A 20,219-nucleotide genomic window follows, 5' to 3' on the forward strand; every position below is an offset into this window, starting at 1 on the left:
AGAGGGGGGGGGCGAGAGAGAGGGGGGGGCGAGAGAGAGGGGGGGGCGAGAGAGAGGGGGGGGGCGAGAGAGAGGGGGGGGGCGAGAGAGAGGGGGGGGCGAGAGAGAGGGGGGGGCGAGAGAGAGGGGGGGGCGAGAGAGAGGGGGGGGGCGAGAGAGAGGGGGGGGCGAGAGAGAGGGGGGGGCGAGAGAGAGGGGGGGGGCGAGAGAGAGGGGGGGGCGAGAGAGAGGGGGGGGAGAGGGGGGCGAGAGAGAGGGGGGGGGCGAGAGAGAGGGGGGGGCGAGAGAGAGGGGGGGGCGAGAGAGAGGGGGGGCGAGAGAGAGGGGGGGGCGAGAGAGAGGGGGGGGCGAGAGAGAGGGGGGGGCGAGAGAGAGGGGGGGGCGAGAGAGAGGGGGGGGCGAGAGAGAGGGGGGGGGGCGAGAGAGAGGGGGGGGGCGAGAGAGAGGGGGGGGGCGAGAGAGAGGGGGGGGGCGAGAGAGAGGGGGGGGCGAGAGAGAGGGGGGGGCGAGAGAGAGGGGGGGGCGAGAGAGAGGGGGGGGCGAGAGAGAGGGGGGGGCGAGAGAGAGGGGGGGGGCGAGAGAGAGGGGGGGGCGAGAGAGAGGGGGGGGCGAGAGAGAGGGGGGGGCGAGAGAGAGGGGGGGGCGAGAGAGAGGGGGGGGCGAGAGAGAGGGGGGGGCGAGAGAGAGGGGGGGGCGAGAGAGAGGGGGGGGCGAGAGAGAGGGGGGGGCGAGAGAGAGGGGGGCGAGAGAGGGGGGGCGAGAGAGAGGGGGGGGCGAGAGAGAGGGGGGGGCGAGAGAGAGGGGGGGGCGAGAGAGAGGGGGGGGCGAGAGAGAGGGGGGGGCGAGAGAGAGGGGGGGGCGAGAGAGAGGGGGGGGCGAGAGAGAGGGGGGGGCGAGAGAGAGGGGGGGGGCGAGAGAGAGGGGGGGGCGAGAGAGAGGGGGGGGCGAGAGAGAGGGGGGGGCGAGAGAGAGGGGGGGGCGAGAGAGAGGGGGGGGCGAGAGAGAGGGGGGGGCGAGAGAGGGGGCGAGAGAGAGGGGGGGGCGAGAGAGAGGGGGGGGGCGAGAGAGAGGGGGGGGCGAGAGAGAGAGGGGGGGGGCGAGAGAGAGGGGGGGGCGAGAGAGAGGGGGGGAGAGAGAGGGGGGGGCGAGAGAGAGGGGGGGGCGAGAGAGAGGGGGGGGCGAGAGAGAGGGGGGGGCGAGAGAGAGGGGGGGGCGAGAGAGAGGGGGGGGCGAGAGAGAGGGGGGGCGAGAGAGGGGCGAGAGAGAGGGGGGGGCGAGAGAGAGGGGGGGGCGAGAGAGAGGGGGGGGCGAGAGAGAGGGGGGGGCGAGAGAGAGGGGGGGGCGAGAGAGAGGGGGGGGCGAGAGAGAGGGGGGGGCGAGAGAGAGGGGGGGGCGAGAGAGAGGGGGGGGCGAGAGAGAGGGGGGGGGCGAGAGAGAGGGGGGGCGAGAGAGAGGGGGGGGCGAGAGAGAGGGGGGGGCGAGAGAGAGGGGGGGGCGAGAGAGAGGGGGGGGCGAGAGAGAGGGGGGGGCGAGAGAGAGGGGGGGGCGAGAGAGAGGGGGGGGCGAGAGAGAGGGGGGGCGAGAGAGAGGGGGGGGCGAGAGAGGAGAGAGGGGGGGGCGAGAGAGAGGGGGGGGCGAGAGAGAGGGGGGGGCGAGAGAGAGGGGGGGCGAGAGAGAGGGGGGGGCGAGAGAGAGGGGGGGCGAGAGAGAGGGGGGGCGAGAGAGAGGGGGGGGCGAGAGAGAGGGGGGGGCGAGAGAGAGGGGGGGGCGAGAGAGGGGGGGCGAGAGAGAGGGGGGGCGAGAGAGAGGGGGGGGCGAGAGAGAGGGGGGGGGCGAGAGAGAGGGGGGGCGAGAGAGAGGGGGGGGCGAGAGAGAGGGGGGGCGAGAGAGAGGGGGGGGCGAGAGAGAGGGGGGGCGAGAGAGAGGGGGGGGCGAGAGAGAGGGGGGGCGAGAGAGAGGGGGGGCGAGAGAGAGGGGGGGCGAGAGAGAGGGGGGGCGAGAGAGAAGGGGGGGCGAGAGAGAAGGGGGGGCGAGAGAGAAGGGGGGGCGAGAGAGAAGGGGGGGCGAGAGAGAAGGGGGGGCGAGAGAGAAGGGGGGGCGAGAGAGAAGGGGGGGGCGAGAGAGAGGGGGGGCGAGAGAGAAGGGGGGGCGAGAGAGAAGGGGGGGCGAGAGAGAAGGGGGGGGCGAGAGAGAAGGGGGGGCGAGAGAGAAGGGGGGGCGAGAGAGAAGGGGGGGCGAGAGAGAGGGGGGGCGAGAGAGAAGGGGGGGCGAGAGAGAAGGGGGGGCGAGAGAGAAGGGGGGGGCGAGAGAGAAGGGGGGGCGAGAGAGAGGGGGGGGCGAGAGAGAAGGGGGGGCGAGAGAGAAGGGGGGGCGAGAGAGAAGGGGGGGGCGAGAGAGAGGGGGGGGCGAGAGAGAAGGGGGGGGCGAGAGAGAGGGGGGGGCGAGAGAGAGGGGGGGCGAGAGAGAGGGGGGGCGAGAGAGAGGGGGGGGCGAGAGAGAGGGGGGGGCGAGAGAGAGGGGGGGGCGAGAGAGAGGGGGGGGCGAGAGAGGGGGGGGCGAGAGAGAGGGGGGGGCGAGAGAGAGGGGGGGGCGAGAGAGAGGGGGGGGCGAGAGAGAGGGGGGGGCGAGAGAGAGGGGGGGGCGAGAGAGAGGGGGGGGCGAGAGAGAGGGGGGGCGAGAGAGAGGGGGGGGCGAGAGAGAGGGGGGGGCGAGAGAGAGGGGGGGGCGAGAGAGAGGGGGGGGCGAGAGAGAGGGGGGGGCGAGAGAGAGGGGGGGGCGAGAGAGAGGGGGGGGCGAGAGAGAGGGGGGGGCGAGAGAGAGGGGGGGGCGAGAGAGAGGGGGGGGCGAGAGAGAGGGGGGAGAGAGGGGGGGGCGAGAGAGAGGGGGGGCGAGAGAGAGGGGGGGGCGAGAGAGAGGGGGGGGCGAGAGAGAGGGGGGGGCGAGAGAGAGGGGGGGGCGAGAGAGAGGGGGGCGAGAGAGGGGGGGCGAGAGAGAGGGGGGGCGAGAGAGAGGGGGGGCGAGAGAGAGGGGGGGGCGAGAGAGAGGGGGGGCGAGAGAGAGGGGGGGGCGAGAGAGAGGGGGGGCGAGAGAGAGGGGGGGCGAGAGAGAGGGGGGGGCGAGAGAGAGGGGGGGCGAGAGAGAGGGGGGGGCGAGAGAGAGGGGGGGGCGAGAGAGAGGGGGGGGCGAGAGAGAGGGGGGGGCGAGAGAGAGGGGGGGGCGAGAGAGAGGGGGGGGCGAGAGAGAGGGGGGGGCGAGAGAGAGGGGGGGGCGAGAGAGAGGGGGGGGCGAGAGAGAGGGGGGGGCGAGAGAGAGGGGGGGGGCGAGAGAGAGGGGGGGGCGAGAGAGAGGGGGGGGCGAGAGAGAGGGGGGGCGAGAGAGAGGGGGGGCGAGAGAGAGGGGGGGCGAGAGAGAGGGGGGGCGAGAGAGAGGGGGGGCGAGAGAGAGGGGGGGCGAGAGAGAGGGGGGGCGAGAGAGAGGGGGGCGAGAGAGAGGGGGGGCGAGAGAGAGGGGGGCGAGAGAGAGGGGGGGCGAGAGAGGGGGGGGCGAGAGAGGGGGGGGCGAGAGAGGGGGGGGCGAGAGAGGGGGGGGCGAGAGAGAGGGGGGGCGAGAGAGGGGGGGGCGAGAGAGGGGGGGGCGAGAGAGAGGGGGGGGCGAGAGAGAGGGGGGGCGAGAGAGGGGGGGGCGAGAGAGGGGGGGGCGAGAGAGAGGGGGGGGCGAGAGAGAGGGGGGGGGCGAGAGAGAGGGGGGGGCGAGAGAGAGGGGGGGACGAGAGAGGGGGGGCGAGAGAGAGGGGGCGCGAGAGAGAAGGGGGGCGAGAGAGAAGGGGGGGGGGGCGAGAGAGAAGGGGGGGGCGAGAGAGAAGGGGGGGCGAGAGAGAAGGGGGGGCGAGAGAGAAGGGGGGGCGAGAGAGAAGGGGGGGCGAGAGAGAAGGGGGGGCGAGAGAGAAGGGGGGGCGAGAGAGAAGGGGGGGCGAGAGAGAAGGGGGGGCGAGAGAGAAGGGGGGGCGAGAGGAGAAGGGGGGGGCGAGAGAGAAGGGGGGGGCGAGAGAGAGGGGGGGCGAGAGAGGGGGGGGGGGGAGAGACACGGAGGGTGAGAGACACGGCGGGCGAGAGACACGGCGGGCAAGATTTCAGAGGTGCACTTGTTATTTTTTTCTCTGGTGAGGTCAGAGTGTCAGCAAGGTGATCGTTGAGGAGCTTTGCACCGGCAGCAGACTGCGGCTCCGCGATAAACCACTGAAGGCCAAAGGTATCACTTTCCACCCCCAGTTCACCACACGGGGAATATCCCAAACTCTCTGGGTCACTGGGCAGCACCAGATAAACAACAACAAAAAAATGTTTCCAGTCTGAAAACAAACTGCTCCGCACATCCCAACTGCTGGTCATGAAGCATCAACATGGATTCGACAGCAGATAAAGGAGCGATACCATGGGAACGCCACATACCAGTCTCGCCTGGCCATTCCTGCATCGTCACTGCTTTAAAATCCTGGAATTCCCTATTTCACACCATCGCCACAAGAGCTACAGTGGGTCAAGGAGAAGACCAAAACCATCACCCTCTCCGGGCAACTGGAGACGGACAATATAAGCCAGCCTTGCCCGTGTCACCCACATCTTGTGAATTGGGGGGGGTTTTTTAAATAAAAGAACGGCCTGTTCTGACAACATGATTAAAAAGAAGCCCGAAGAAAGTAAACGTTAAAGTTTCAAATCGCAGGGTTAAACCCGGCCCATTATTTCCTTCCCAACCATATTTGAGTCTCAGCCGTGGCTCAGTGGGTAGCACCCTCTCGCCTCTGGGTCAGAAGGTTGTGGGTTCCAGTCCCACTCCAGAGACTTGAGCACAAAAATCTAGGCTGACACTCCAGTGCAGTGCTGACGGAGTGCCGCACTGTCAGAGGTGCCGTCTTTCGGATGAGACGTTAAACCGAGGCCCTGTCTGCTCTCTCAGGTGGATGTGAAAGATCCCACAGCAGAATTTCAAAGAAGAGCAGGGGAGGTCTCCCCAGTGTCCTGGGGCCAATATTTATCCCTCAATCAACATCACTAAAAAACAGATCATCTGGTCACTGTCACATTGCTGTTTGTGGGAGCTTGCTGTGCACAAATTGGCTGCCACGTTTCCCACATTACAACAGTGACTCCACTTCAAAAAGTACTTCATTGGTGGTAAAGGGCTTTGGCATGTCCCGAAGGCGCTGTATAAATGCAAGTATTTCTTTTTCAAATTTTTCCTTTTGTTCCCACAACCACCAAAAAGGGGACTGCCCGTGGAATTTACAGACTTCAGTATAAACCGTGGGGACTTACCCAGAGGTGACCTGCCGGTTATAGCGTTTCAGCAGCTTGACTGGAAAACCAGATTCCACTGCACCTTAGTGGCGCGTGGAGATTTACGAATCACACTATAATTTTGTTACATGAAAAAGAGACGCTCAATTGGCCCAATCTGGGTTCGAAGACCCAATGTCCACTTGTCCCTCAGTGGGAGCTGGAAAGTAACTGCTTTATGGCCCAATGCCAGCGATTATCTCACTAACAGGTAACTCTGAGGCACCTCAACTAATGCAAGAAAAATGCCAAGCCAGAAGCCAATCCCTCTTACGATGAGGCAACACAGTGAATCATCCAAGAGTCAATGTTGTGAAGGGTGCGATCACACCAGGACATAGAAACATAGACGATAGGAGCAGGAGTAGGCCATTCGGCCCCTCGAGCCTGCTCCACCATTCAATGAGATCATGGCTGATCATCCAAACTCAGTACCCTGTCCCTGCTTTCTCCCCATACCCCTTGATCCCTTTAGCCTTAAGAAATATATCCAACTTCTTCTTGAATATATTTAATAAGTTGGCCTCAACTGCCTTCTGTGGTAGAGAATTCCACAGGTTCACCACTCTCTGGGTGAAGAAATTCCTCCTCATCTCAGTCCTAAATGGCTTACCCCTTATCTTTAGACTGTGACCCCTGGTTCTGGACTCCCCCGCCATCGGGAACATCCTTCCTGCATCTAGTCCTGTTAGAATTTTATACGTTTCAATGAGATCCCCTCTCATTCTTCTGCGTGGTGATGGTAGCTGAAATCATCAACAAACGTACACCTTGATGCAGCCACTCCTGTATCTTCTAGCTCCCAACGCTGCCGTTTCCCCTTCCTTGCCAAGTTTCCCTCTCCCACATCCCTTTAGGCATTCACTCTTTGATGGGTTGGTTTACAGATGCCAGGTGCCCTCGGCTAACTCACGCTGGTTGCCATCGGTCACGTGTGGGCTCGACAGCAAGGCCAACGGCAAAGCCTGTTAAAATGGAAGGGTTACCACTGGCGTCACAATCGGAAAGCGAGGCCCAAGCCTCCAGGAGCTATTTTCCCGCTAGGCCAAGCCTGACCCCCCTGACCTCACCTGCCCTCCCGACAGCTGCACTTCCAGCAGAGGTCACTGGACGGTGACCAGGGGCCCAGGACCCACGGCCAATTCCTCCACCCCCCAAACCCAGGGAGAACAAAGAAAAGAACTTGCATTTCTATAGCGCCTTTCACAATCTCAGGACGCCCCAAAGCGCTTCACAGCCAATGAAGTACTTTTTGAAGTGTAGTCACTGTTGTAATGTAGGAAATGCGGCAGCCAATTTGCGCACAGCAAGCTCCCACGAACAGCAACACGATAATGACCAGATAATCTGTTGGTTGAGGGATAAATATTGGCCCCTGTACGCCAGGGAGAACTCCCCTGCTCTTCTTCGAAATAGTGCCATGGGATCTTTTATGTCCACCGGAGAGAGCAGATTAGAGGGGGGGGGGGGGGGGGGCAAGGGCAATTATAACTGACAAGGGCAATTGTATCACCCTGACAGCACCTCTGGAGGGATCAGGTCACCCAACATGAACGGGGCATCACACTCCTGGGCCAGCATGATTCAGTGGTTGGCGCAACGAGTAGCTGAATCATTAGTAAAGCCAACGTTTCAATGCCGCTCCAGGTCAGAAGCTCAAAGAAAATCTAGTCCAACTGAAGCCCTCCCACAACAACCCACAGCTCTGAAACCAGTGAGTTAACGGAGCATCAGAGAATGAAGACAATCCATTTAATTCTTTATTTATTTAATTTCCCCAGAATTATTATTATTATTTTTTTATTCATTCATGGGACGTGGAGCCAGTATTTATTGCCCATCCCTAATTGCCCTCGAGAAGGTGGTGGTGAGCCGCCTTCTTGAACCGCTGCAATCCGTGTGGTGAAGGTACTCCCACAGTGCTATTAGGGAGGGAGTTCCAGGATTTTGACCCAGCGACGATGAAGGAACGGCCAAAATACTTCCAAGTCAGGATGGTGTGTGACCTGGAGGCGAACCTGCAGAGTATAAAATCTATAGCGGAATTATGCCCACTGTAAAATTTTGGAACTAAACTTATTTCCACAGTCAGTTCTGATGGAACGGCAGAGGTTCCCAGCACAGAAGGCGGCCACTCGGCCCACCGTGCCTGTGCCGGCTCTTTGCGAGGGGCCCGCTGCCCTGCTCGCTCCCTAACCCTGCTTCAAATATTCATCTGCTTTTCCCTTTAAAAAGAGGGGCTCTCTGCCTCTACCCCGTGGCCAGGCATTCCATGCACCAACAACCCTCGACATAAAGATAATCGAGAAAATATTTGATACGCATTTGGTGAACAGAACGCAAGCTGGGGCTCAGCACATATACAATCCGAATGCAAATCAAGTGCGCACTTGAAAAGGGCGAGTAAACCCACCTTACTTGCTGTGGGAAAGGTTACTCACTTCTACGTTAGTTTACGTTGCGAGTTCGACTGACCCGCCAAGCAGAACGATGGCGGAACCAACGTTCCCTTTAAGTTGTCTCCTTTTGCCTCGCACCATCATCCCTTTTGTCTCTTAATCTCTCCGGCCTACCATCCTATCACAGGCCTTCGCTTTTGTTCTTTCCTCCCCCTCCTTTCCCTGCCCCTACACTTGCTTAAAAACCCGTTCCATCTCCAACTTTTTTCCAGCTCTGACGAAGGGGTCACCGGCCTGAAACATTGACTCTGTTTCTCTCTCCACGGATGCTGCCCTGACCCGCCGAGTGTTTCTAGCATTTCCGGTTGTTATTCCCTTTAAGCTGCGGGGGAGCAGGAGCTCCTCCGCAACCGGCTCACCGGCTTTTAAAAAAAGGGAAAAACCGCGCATGTGCGGAATTCTGAACGGACCGCGCGGCCCATTAAAGCGGCCGGGTGGACCATACAAAAAAAAATTAGAGGGAACATTGGACATAACCCGTCATGGGTCTGGAGGATTTAGGTGCGAACGGCGCTTTTTATTTTTGGAGGGGGCGGGAGAATGGGATCGCCTGATGCAAGGCGCTTCTTGTAGAGGGATGCAGTCCAAAAACTGTACATTCACTTATACCGGAAGAGTGCCAAGCAGCAAGATAAAAGGACCATGCAACAACAGGCAAGTGGACTCATCACTCATCTGGTCCCACATGCCTGGAATAACCATGGTAGCACAATAACTTTCTCACATCGTGGCATTATATGGCTCCAATATCAATCATATGTCCCATGTGGAACAACCACACAATCTTTCAGTAAAAGAAAGACTTACATTTCTATAGCGCCTTTCATGACCACCGGATGTTCCAAAGCGCTTTACAACCAATGAAGTACTTTTGAAGTGCAGTCACTGTTGTAATGTAGGAAACGCGGCAGCCAATTGGCGCACAGCAAGCTCCCACAAACAGCAATGTGATAATGACCAGATCATCTGTTTTTGTTATGTTGATTGAGGGATAAATATTGGCCCCAGGACACCAGGGAGAACTCCCCTGCTCTTCTTTGAAATAGTGCCGTGGGATTCTTTTACCCGAGAGAGCAGACGGGGCCTCGGTTTAACGTTTCATCCGAAAGGCGGCACCTCTGACAGTGCAGCGCTCCCTCAGCACTGCACTGGAGTGTCAGCCTAGATTTTTGTGTTCAAGTCCCTGGAGTGAGATTTGAACCCACAACCTTCTGACTCCGAGGCGAGGGTGCTGCCCAGTGAGCCACTGGCTGACCCGAAAGGGTCTAAAGTTTTTGTACTATGCCCACATGCACACTTTAGAAAAGGGTGTCAAGGATTTGGAGAGGGTGCAGAGGATGTTTACCAGAATGGTACCAGGGACAAGGGAATTCAATTATGATGAGACTGGAGAAGCTGGGATTGTTCTCCCGAGAACAGAGAAGGTTCAGGGGAGATTTAATAGAAACATAGAAATATAGAAGATAGGAGCAGGAGTAGGCCATTCAGCCCCTTGAGCCTGCTCCGCCATTTAATGAGATCATGGTTGATCATCCAAATTCAGTACCCTGTCCCTGCCTTCTCCCCATACCCCTTGATCCCTTTAGCCTTAAGAAATATATCTAACTCCTTCTTGAATATATTTAATGAATTGGCCTCAACTGCCTTCTGTGGTAGAGAATTCCACAGGTTCACCACTCGGGTGAAGAAATTCCTCCTCATCTCAGTCCTAAATGGCTTACCCCTTATCCTTAGACTGTGACCCCTGGTTCTGGACTCTCCCACCATCGGGAACATCCTTCCTGCATCTAGTCTGTCTAGTCCTGTTAGAATTTTATAAGTTTCAATGAGATCCCCTCTCATTCTTCTAAACTCTAGCGAATATGAGCCGAATCGACCCAATCTCTCTCCATACGTCATTCCTGCCATCCCAGGTATCAGTCTGGTGAATCTTCGCTGCACTCTCTCCATGGCAAGAACATCCTTCCTCAGATAAGGTGATCAAAACTACACACAATACTCTAGGTGTGGTCTCACCAAGACCCTGTACAACTGCAGCAAGACATCCTTGCTCCTGTACTCGAATCCTCTCGCTATGAAGGCCAACAGACCATTTGCCTTCTTAACCGCCTGTTACAGCTGCATGCTTACCTTCAGCGACTGGTGCACAAGGACACCCAGGTCTCGTTGCATTTCCCCTTTTCCCAATCTATTGCCGTTCAGATAATAATCTGCCTTCCTGTTTTTGCCACCAAAGTGGATAACCTCGCATTTATCCACACATTATGCTGGATCTGCCATGCATCTGCCCAATCACCCAACCTGTCCAAATCATACTGGAGTTTCTCTGCATCCGCCTCACAGCACACACGCCCACTTAGCTTTGTGTCGTCTGCAAACTTGGAGATATTCCATCTAGTTCCTTCATCTAGATCATTAATATATATTGTGAATAGCTGGGGTCCTAGCACTGATCCCTGCGGTACCCCAGTAGACACTGCCTGCCACTCGGAAAAAGACCCGTTTATTCCAACTCTTTGCTTCCTGTCTGCCAACCAGTTCTCTATCCAAGTCAGTACCTTACCCCCAATCCTATGTGCTTTAACTTTGCACGCTAATCTCTTATGCGGGACCTTATCGAAAGCCTTCTGAAAGTCCAAATACACCACATCCACTGGTTCTCCCTTATCTATTCTGCCAGTCACATCCTCAAAAAATTCCAGTAGATTAGTCAAGCACGATTTACCTTTTGTAAATCCATGTTGACTTTGTCCGATCCTGTCACTGTTTTCCAAGTGCTCTGCTATTACATCTTTTATAATGGACTCTAGCATTTTCCCCACTATCGATGTCAGGGCGTTTAAAATTATATGGACTTTTGATAAGAGTAGATCGGAAGAAACTGATTCCACTGGTAACCAGAGGATTGTAGATAATTGGTAAAAGAACCAGAGGGGAGATGAGAAGTTTTTTTTTTTTTTTTTTTTAAAAACACAGCGAGTTGTGATCTGGAACACGCTGCCTGAAAGGGCGGTGGATGTAGGTTCAATAATAACTTCAAAAGCGAATTGGATAAATACTTGGAAAAGGAGAAATTTGCAGGCCTATGAGGAAAGAGCAGGGGGAATGGGACTAATCGGAGAGCTCTTTCAAAGAGCCGGCACAGGCACAATGGGCCGAATGGCCTCCTCCTGTGGTGTACGAACATTAAAAAAAAAGGTGCCCAGCAGTACAAATAAAGATCTGTTTGTCCTAACTGGAGCTCTCTGCAGAAAGTGCATTTTGAGTTGTAGAGGGGGTTACATTGGCGGAATGGCACGGACCGCACATGCACGATACTCCAGTCGATACAAACAACCCGGGCTCCTCACACCTGATGGCACTGGGGAGCACCCATGGTTTTCCCCATAGGCCTACTGCTAGAAGTAGCGGGCCAGATCCACTCCATTTCAACTATGACAATCCCAAGTCGCCGCTCCGGATCTGGAGCAGCAGCAGGAGAGAACGCCAACACGGGGGTGAAGACCGCCTCGAGTTAGAGGATCTCCATTCGAACACCGCTCCTCTGGGACCACTCGCACAACATAAAGGCTGCTCAAGACCAGGCTGAAGTGCAAATAATTACAGCCCAGTCCAGTGTGGAGAATTTAAGGCAATGAATTACAGTGTTTGTGGTCGAGTTTGAATTTTTAAAGTTTTAAAGAGTGTGCAGGGACAGAGGGACCTGGGAGTTAATGTGCACAGGTCCCTGAAGGTGGCAGGACATATTGAGAGAATGGTTAACAAAGCATATAGAATCTTGGGTGTCATAAATAGAGGTATCGAGTACAAAAGTAGAGAAGTTACGCTGAATCCTTATAAAGTGCTGGTTAGGCCACATTTGGAGTATTGCGTCCAGTTCTGGTCACCACACTTTAGGAAGGATGTGAAGGCCCTTGAGAGGGTACAGAGGAGATTTACCAGAATAGTTCCGGGGATGGGGGATCTTAGCTACAAGGACAGGTTGGAGAAGCTAGATTTGTTTTCATTAGAGCAAAGGAGGTTGAGGGGTGATTTGATCGAGGTGTACAGGATTATGACGGGTTTGGATAGGCTAGACGGGGAAAGCCTGTTCCCACTTGTTGATGGTACAAGGACTAGGGGACATAGATTTAAGGTTTTGAGCAAGAGATACAGGGGGGACATGAGGAAAAACTTTTTTTACGCAGCGAGTGGTGAGGACCTGGAACTCGCTGCCGACGGAAGTGGTGGAAGCGGAGACACTTAGGGGGAAAAATTGGGTGAGTAGCGCCACCTGTTAGCGCCTAAAGAGGCAGTCAGTGGCTGTAGCGCCACTGGCTGCGCCTCCCGCGATATTCAGTAGGGGCGCTAATGGTGGCGTTAGCCATTTGCGCTGTGCCGCGTGCGCAGCACCCCATTCACGATATTTGGTCGCGAACGCCGCAGTTGCACCGTTCGCTCCCCGCGCCCGGTTCATGGGGCCTTACTGTGCCAGCAGCGGCGCAAGTTAAGGTGGAGGTGCGGGGCGGCCGCCTTTTTCGGCGGCCGCCTGCCAGCACCTCCGTCCCCGGCCTCCTGACCCCCCCACCGCGGCATTGCCGGCTGTTTCCCCGAGAGCCCGGCACTTCTCCTTGGTGCCGGGCTCGTTTGCCGGCACTCGCGAGCAGGGATCGCGCTGTTGCAGGCACCTCCCCCTTAACAATGGGAGGAAGACCTGCAGTACCGCAGCGTGCCGTGCCGCAGCGTGTGGCGCTGCGGCACGTTGCGCTGCGATATTCAGTTTCAGCGCCCTAAGAGGGACGCAGAGCGCCTCGAGCCTCGCCCCGCACTGGAACTGAATATCTGACGATCGCTAAAGCCTCGAACGCTGCGCTAAATCCTGCGCTCAGGCGACTTTTGCGCCCCAACCCAATTTCTAGGCCTTAATGTTTTCAAGGGGAGACGGATAGGCACTTGAGGGGAAATAAACTTGCAGGGCTATGGGGATAGAGCGGGGGAATGGGACTGACTGGATTGCTCTACAGAGAGCCGGCACAGACTCGATGGGCCGAATGGCCTCCTTCTGTGCCGTTATGACTCTAGTTTTTCTATAGCAGGTTAGTGCCTCTGCTAAATTGGCCCAACAGTAATATTTGGGCACTCCCATAGTTACAAGAAATACTCTTCACCTCTGCAATGGTCTTTCATTCCTTTCTCAGACATCTTCCACTGCAGGAATTTAGGTTAAATCTTTACAGACTCGAATTCTATGACAAGTAAACCTCACAACTCTGACTCAATCTAGTTTTCAACAACAAAATAAAAAACTCTCTGAAATAATTTCAACAGGAGACGCAGAACTTCTGTATCCAAATCACTGGAAACAAGGCCTGGCCCAGAAATACCAGTTATTGACCCTCGCATTTATATAGCGCCTCACAGGAGCGGTTATCAAACAAACTTTGACACCGAGCCACAGAAACAAAGAAAGACTTGCATTTCTATAGCGCCTTTCACGACCACCGGACGTCTCAAAGCGCTTTACAGCCAATTAAGTACTTTTTGAAGTGTAGTCACTGTTGTAATGTGGGAAATGTGGCAGGCAATTTGTACACAGCAAGCTCCCACAAACAGCAATGTGATAATGACCAGATAATCTGTTTTGGTGATGTTGGTTGAGGGAGAAATATTGGCCAGGACACCGGGGAGAACTCCCCTGCTCTTCTTCGAAATAGTGCCATGGGATCTTTTACGTCCACCTGAGAGAGCAGACGGGGCCTCGGTTTAACGTCTGATCCGAAAGACGGCCCCTCCGACAGTGCAGCACTCCCTCGGCACTGCACTGGGGGAGTCAGCCTGGATTTACGTGCTCAAGTCCCTGGAGTGGGACGGTGAACCCACAACCTTCTGACTCAGAGGCGAGTGTGCTGCCCACTGAGCCATAGCTGACAGTGTGTGTCAAAATTAAAAGGGACGTGTATACCTCAGACCACCGCAGTTTGAATCACCCCATGGCTTCAATGTCTTTTAAAAAGAAAAACTATTATTTCTCCAAGTTTTATCTGCCATTACATTGGTACAGCTTCAAAATAGCATTCAGCTACAGACCTCCTTTAATGAAGTACAATGGAGATATGCAGCATAGATGGAACCAATACAGATTTTTTTTTGAAAAATATCGCTCTTATCAGCTATTCCATCACAATAGATTCGGTTGCGTTATAACTCACAGCTAGCAATGGATGACTGCAACTGGTAAGAATTACTTTCTCATTGCGATACAGTGGGCGAAAGAAAAAAAAAAATTAGACACACACTCGCATATACGGCCATTGAGAAAGTATATTCGAAAAATAAGTTGCTGCCATGTTTTGTCCCTAATAATATATTCAACATCTTGGGGACAAAAACAAAACCCCCAACAATTTTCAACGTTCATGCTGCCTAGATCAGGAACAAAAGATCTTGCTTTCCACAAACATTATGTAAGCAGTTACTTATCGATCAGAAAGGTGCAAGTTGTGCAGGAAGTGTGCAATTAATAAACCTGCCCTCCAACAACACAACAGCTCAAGTAACTCTTTTAAAAAAAAAAAATTAAAAAAAATAAAAAAATAACCCGGCTTTAAATAGCTGGTGCTCAGGTACTCCCCCACCTACACACGACTTTATTTTTTTTATTACGACCTCGCCGGTCTTTACAGTCTTCCAATCGCTGCACAAATTATTGTGTAAAACAGTCACGACACGATCTGTCCACTGAAAGCTCCAAGTCTGGCCTTTTGTTTCCATATTTCGCCCCCCCCCACCATCCCACATCAAAAAATAAACCAGTCGAGGGTAGCTGCCCAAATCACTGCAAACGAGACCCGGCACAATTTGGCCTCAGTAACAAAAATACCAGGTATTTTGACCCTCACATTTATACGGCGCCGTTTAACATAGTAAAACATCCCAAGGCGTTTCGCAAGCGCGTTAACAATATTTGACTCCGAGCCACATAAGGAGATATGAAGACAGGTGGTCAAAGAGGTGGGTTATAAGGAGCGTCTTAAAAGGAGAGGGGTGCGGAGAGGTTTAGGGAGGGAATTCCAGAGCTTCAGACTTAGGCAGCTGAAGGGACGGCCGCCACTGGTGGAGCGATTAAAAATCGGGGAATAAAGTAACGGCTTGCATTTCTATAGCGCCTTTCACGACCACCGGACGTCCCAAAGCGCTTCACAGCCAGTGAAGTACTTTTTGAAGTGTAGTCACTGTTGTAATGTAGGAAACGCGGCAGCCAAATTGCACACAGCAAGCTCCCACAAACAGCAATGTGATTTAAAAAAAAAGCAGATTTAGTGATGTGGATTGACATTGGCCAGGACACCGGGAAGAACTCCCCTGCTCTTATCTTTGAAATAGCGTCATAGGATCTTTTACGTCCACGTGAAAGGACAGGCGGGGCCTCAGTTTTAGCGTCTCATCCAAAAGACGGCACCTCCGACAGTGCAGCACTCCCCAAGTACAGCACTGGAGAAGTCAACTTGGATTTTGCGCCCAAGTCCCTGGAGTGGGACTTTGAGCACACAACCTTCTGACTCGGAGGCGAGAGAGCGCGACCCAACTGAGCCACGGCTGACACTGAATGCGCAACAGGCCAGAAATGGAGGAGTGCAGAGATCTGGGCGGGTCGTAGGGGCTGGAGGAGGTCACGGAGGGGATTTGAGCACCGGGGATGAGAATTTTAAAAATGGGGGCGTTGCCAGACCGGCAGCCAACGAAGGTCAGCGAGCACAGGGGGTGATGGGTGAACGGGACTTGGGGCGAGTTAGGGTATGGGCAGCGGAGTTTTGGACGAGCTCAGGTTTACCGAGGGTGCAAGACGGAAGGCCAGCCAGGAGACTATTGGACTCGTCAATAAAGGAATAGTAACAAAACACGACACAAACCGATATACCGATGCAATTGCTACCCAATGAATAGGGCACAGACTGAACCCAAGGGCAAAAGTTACCACTGACAAAAGCCATGCAGCAACTCATCAAATGCACATACACACATTACTTTCCACGAAGAATATGAAGGAGCATTTGCAGCCCACAAATGAATTCGCCCCGGGTATAATTCTGCATGGCACCGAACGTCAGTCATCCACAAAATGTTGCAATAACACTCTGTTAAAAAGAGTACTAATGAATAATAAATCTATAGAACTCTCAGGGACACATGGACCCTATAAATAACCCACATCAAATTAAAGATCTCGCTCAGAATTCCAAACGTGCCAAATAATTCTTCTTTTGCAAAGGAAAACGGGCAAATGAACATGTTTATAATGATGGCAATCCAATATTGGACACCAGACTCTTCCCTGAAATGACAGATGCAACCTTTGAAAAGGCAGATGCTTTAAACAAGTTTAGACCCTTACAATTTGGGTTTTGCACCCTCTTCCTAAGAGTAACTTCATGTCAAGAAAAAAACATTAAAAGGTTTGTTTGAGTAAAAGTTTGTGCAGACAGCGTGACCGCATTGTCTGAAGGTGTCTTCGTACCAGGAATACCAGATGCGCTTTCAGCTTTTTAAATTTTTTTTTACATAAAGTTAACCTGCAAAAAGAGAGTCCGGCCAAGGTCACTTGCTTATTAAAAAAGAAAAAAAAAACTGCCTCACCTTTGATTTTAACAGTGGGGGAATTCGGACCAGCAGACTGCTTTCGCCATCCTCGCCAGTTCTGACACAGGCTCTCGGCCTCAGAGATGAACGAACAGAGCGAGTCTTCTTCAAACCGGTCACTGTCTTCAAAGGAAAACCTCTCGCCGTCCTCCCACTCGGCAAACATTAGTTCCATCACATTTACAGCGGCTGGGGATGATCAAAACGAAGAAAGCAGCCAAGGTGCAGAGGAATCCAAGCTCCACACACACACAGGCACTTGGTTAACAAAAGACCGGGGACACAATTCCTTGGCTTAAGGAGCCCCTTTTGACTGACAAATTCTCCAAAAATTTAAGTCGATATTGGAAACAGCAGTGGTGTGAAGTGGAAGCAACACTCCTTTTCATTCATTCATTCATTCGGGGCCCATCTTCAATCCTCTCCACAGACAAAAAATAGCTCCAACAAATCCTGTATTCCGAATATTCTGCTGAAGGAAAAGAAAACCTCCAATAATTCCTCCTGGAGCGAGAGACTGGAATTGTCGTTTTATTGTCCCAATCGACGGCAATCACTTTTGTCTCCTCTCTCTTGCCAAAAGCAACACTTGGAAAAGAAGGAAAAAAAAAGTCACCTCAAGTTAATCTTAGATTTGCAACAACAAAAAGGGGTTGGGAGGGGAAGGGAAGTCCCTGTTCTCTCCGGGACAAACCTGTAAGGAACACTTATTGTTGGGTAAATGGGTGGACTGGAACCATCAGCTGTTGTCGTCGCTGTCCCCTCTCTTCATCATCTTCTGCTGGGCAGATTGTCCTTGGCCAGGTCACCATTGGGCAGCAGACATTGGGGGGGGGGGGAAAGGAAAGGAAGAGAAAGAAAGGGGAGAGAGAGAGAGAGAGAGAGAGAGAGAGAGGGATCAACACCTCCTGAACGATCAGCAGCAACCACACTGGCAAGACAAGTAGCAATCTGAGATGAGGGAGGGGGGGAAAAAAAGGACAAATTAGAAGAAGAAGAGGGTGAGGATAAACCCTCCTCTTTGCAGGTAACAAACTTCAAACCAACCAATCTCTCTGTGCAAGTGGGGGAAGAGGGAGGGAGAGTGGGGGAGGAGAGGCACAAAGTTGTCACACAGACACAGCAATAAACAAAATGCAACACAAAAAAAATAAGACAACACAAAGAGTTTGCTCACAGCCCCTGTTCTGTTGTGCAGGAGCCCTGAATGTCCTCTCTCTCTCTCTCTCTCTCTCTAAACATGGATACTTCACCTGGGCCAGTCATCAGCTGTTGGCCACTTCCGTTTCTATCACATGATTTCTTCTCTTCTCTTTTCTTTTTTTTTCTCTATGCACCGGGTCTAAGAAATTGCACTAATTTATTTGGGTGGTTTTCTTGCTTCTCCTTCCTTCCTGAGTCCCTTGGCTGGAATTTGCAGAGGGTTTGCAAGGATCAGCAAAGGCTGGAGGAAAGGGGGAGGCAGCTCCCTGCAACAAAACAAAAAAATCTCTTATTTTTTTGGCAAAACAAAAAAGGGGGCTCAGCTCCTGGTCTTCCCTAAGTCGCCGCTTTCTCTTCCCTAAGAGTGTGTGTGTGAGAGAGATCGACCTCTCACCCGGGCACTTCCTACACGTAAAAGGAAATGAGAGGCTGACGTGTAGCCACTTTTGACAGCAACAAAGTGGGAGGGTTCAGTTCCCAGTCCCAGTCCTGCAGCTCACTGCTTTCTCCTTCTTGCAGCCTGTGTTTGTTGTTTTTTAAATTCAGCATTCAATCTCTGGTTTTTATTTTGTTGTTGTTGTTGCTGGCAGCCAGAAGTCAATGCATTTACAAATGTGCCATGTCTTTCTTTCTGTATGTGTGTGTTTCAATGCTTTATGCTGTGACCTCTGCAGTTCATGCTCAGGGTCTTCATTCCTCGAATGTTAGTTTTAAAGAGCATAAGAATTAGGAGCAAGGAGGAGTGCCATTTGGCCCCTTCGATAAGATCATCTCCACTCTCCCGCCCGATCCCCGCATCCCTCGGTTCCCTTAATATCCAAAAATCTCTTGTCTTGAATATACTCAACGACTGAGCCTCCACAGCCCCTCTGGGGCAGAGAATTCCAAAGATTCGCCACCCTCTGAGTGAAGAAATTTCTCCTCGTCTCAGTCCTAAATGGCCGACCCCTTATTCTGAGACTGTGACCCCTGGTTCTAGACTCCCCAGCTAGAGGAAACATCCTCCCTGTCGAGCACTGTTGAGAATTTTGTATGTTTCAAAATGAATTCCCTGCCCATTTTGTTTGAACCTTAGTTGCAATGCTATTGCACAATCCGACTGTCTTGCAATAAACATCTTTCAGGAAATTGATCCTGCTTCTAGGAATCTGCATTGATGGCGTTGGGAAAACCTATTTATTTTGTCTGTGATTTTTGTCTAAGGCGACAACAACAACAACTTGCATTTGTATAGCGCCTTCAACGCAGTAAAACGTCCCAGGGCGCTTCACGGGAGCGCTTATCAAACAAAATTGTGGCACCGAGCCACATAAGGAGATATTGGACCTGAAATTACGGTCGGAGGCTCCCCGCGGGCGAATGCCTCCGAGCCTGCGTACAGGTCCACGTATCCCAGGGGCGCACGCATCTCTGGGATCACGTGGGCCGGCCCAACCAATCAAAAAAGGGGGATTCCCGTTATGCTTATTTGCGTACGGAATCCCCCATAAGCTTAACAGGAATGATGTAAAAAACACACTTTCACACAACCTAAATCAAAATAGATCAGCGCACGTTTAAAATGAATTAAAATACGATTTAATTAAACATTTAAAACAAAAATTTAATTTTTTTGATAAATAAATTTAAACATTTTTCAAGGGGCCAAAAATAACCTAAACTAATTTTAATGATTTTTGAATGTTTAAATGATTGTGGAAAAAATGATTTAAATATTTATTTTCACCCTTGCGCTGGTAGAGGAAGCCCCAATGCTGCTTTTACCAGGCGTAAGGGTTTCGTGGGCATTCGCTGGGCAGTAATTGGGCAAATCGCCCGACTCTCCAACGCGAATGTCCATTTCCTGCGCCGGTGGATGATTGGTCGAGCTAAAGCTTGACAGATTGCAGGTTCCGGATTTTCGCGCATGTGCAGCGCTGTACGTACGCTGTCATAGGCCCCATAATATCCAGGCCATTAGGGCAGGTGACCAAAAGCTTGGTGAAAGAGGCTAGTTTTAAGGAGCGTCTTAAAGGAGGGGAGAGGTAGAGCGGCGGAGAGGTTTAGGGAGGGAATTCCACAGCTTAAGACCCCAGGCAGCTGAAGGCACGGCCGCCAATGGTGGAGCGATTAAAAATCGGGGGATGCGCAAGAGGCCAGAATTGGAGGAGCGCAGAGATCTCGATGGCTTGTAGGGCTGGAGGAGATTACAGAGATAGGGAGGGGGCCAGGCCATGGAGGGATTTGAAAACAAAGGATGAGAATTTTGAAATCGAGGCTTTGCTTATTCCGGGAGCCAATGTAGGTCAGCGAGCACAGGGGGTGATGGGCGAACGGGACTTGGTGCGAGTTAGGAGACGGGCACTCGTAAATTTCCTGTGCCGTTGCTGGCCAGAATTTCAAGGGCTGGGGTTTCAGTTTCTGATGTTTATTGAAGTCTCACTACGAGGTCCAAACTTGCACATGATGGAATTGAGGTCCTCAACTCTGACCCCCTTTCCCCTGGGTCTCTCGCGCACCGTGTTAAAGGCCGCCACCATCAGAGCTCTCCTAGCTTTTCCCCCTCTGCCTCTGCTAGCTGGTTGCTAGACCATTCAGGAAGCAGAGAGGGACTTAGAATCATAAG

General features: G+C 53.5%; 1 protein-coding gene across 1 annotated transcript in view; it reads right to left on the reverse strand.

Moving 5' to 3' along the window:
• The window catches only part of zswim8 (zinc finger, SWIM-type containing 8), a 219,800-nt gene extending 202,124 nt beyond the window's left edge, over positions 1-17,676 (reverse strand). The window contains 2 exon segments of the mRNA XM_085970598.1: positions 16,409-16,999; positions 17,589-17,676. Of these exon segments, the coding sequence (XP_085826724.1) occupies positions 16,409-16,586 (178 nt within the window). The 5' untranslated portion in view covers positions 16,587-16,999; positions 17,589-17,676.
• Positions 17,677-20,219: the final 2,543 nt, after the last annotated feature.

This window comes from Somniosus microcephalus, chromosome 29 (assembly GCF_052327205.1).
Source record: "Somniosus microcephalus isolate GS21.2 chromosome 29, FLI_Smic_1.0, whole genome shotgun sequence".
NCBI lineage: Eukaryota > Metazoa > Chordata > Chondrichthyes > Squaliformes > Somniosidae > Somniosus > Somniosus microcephalus.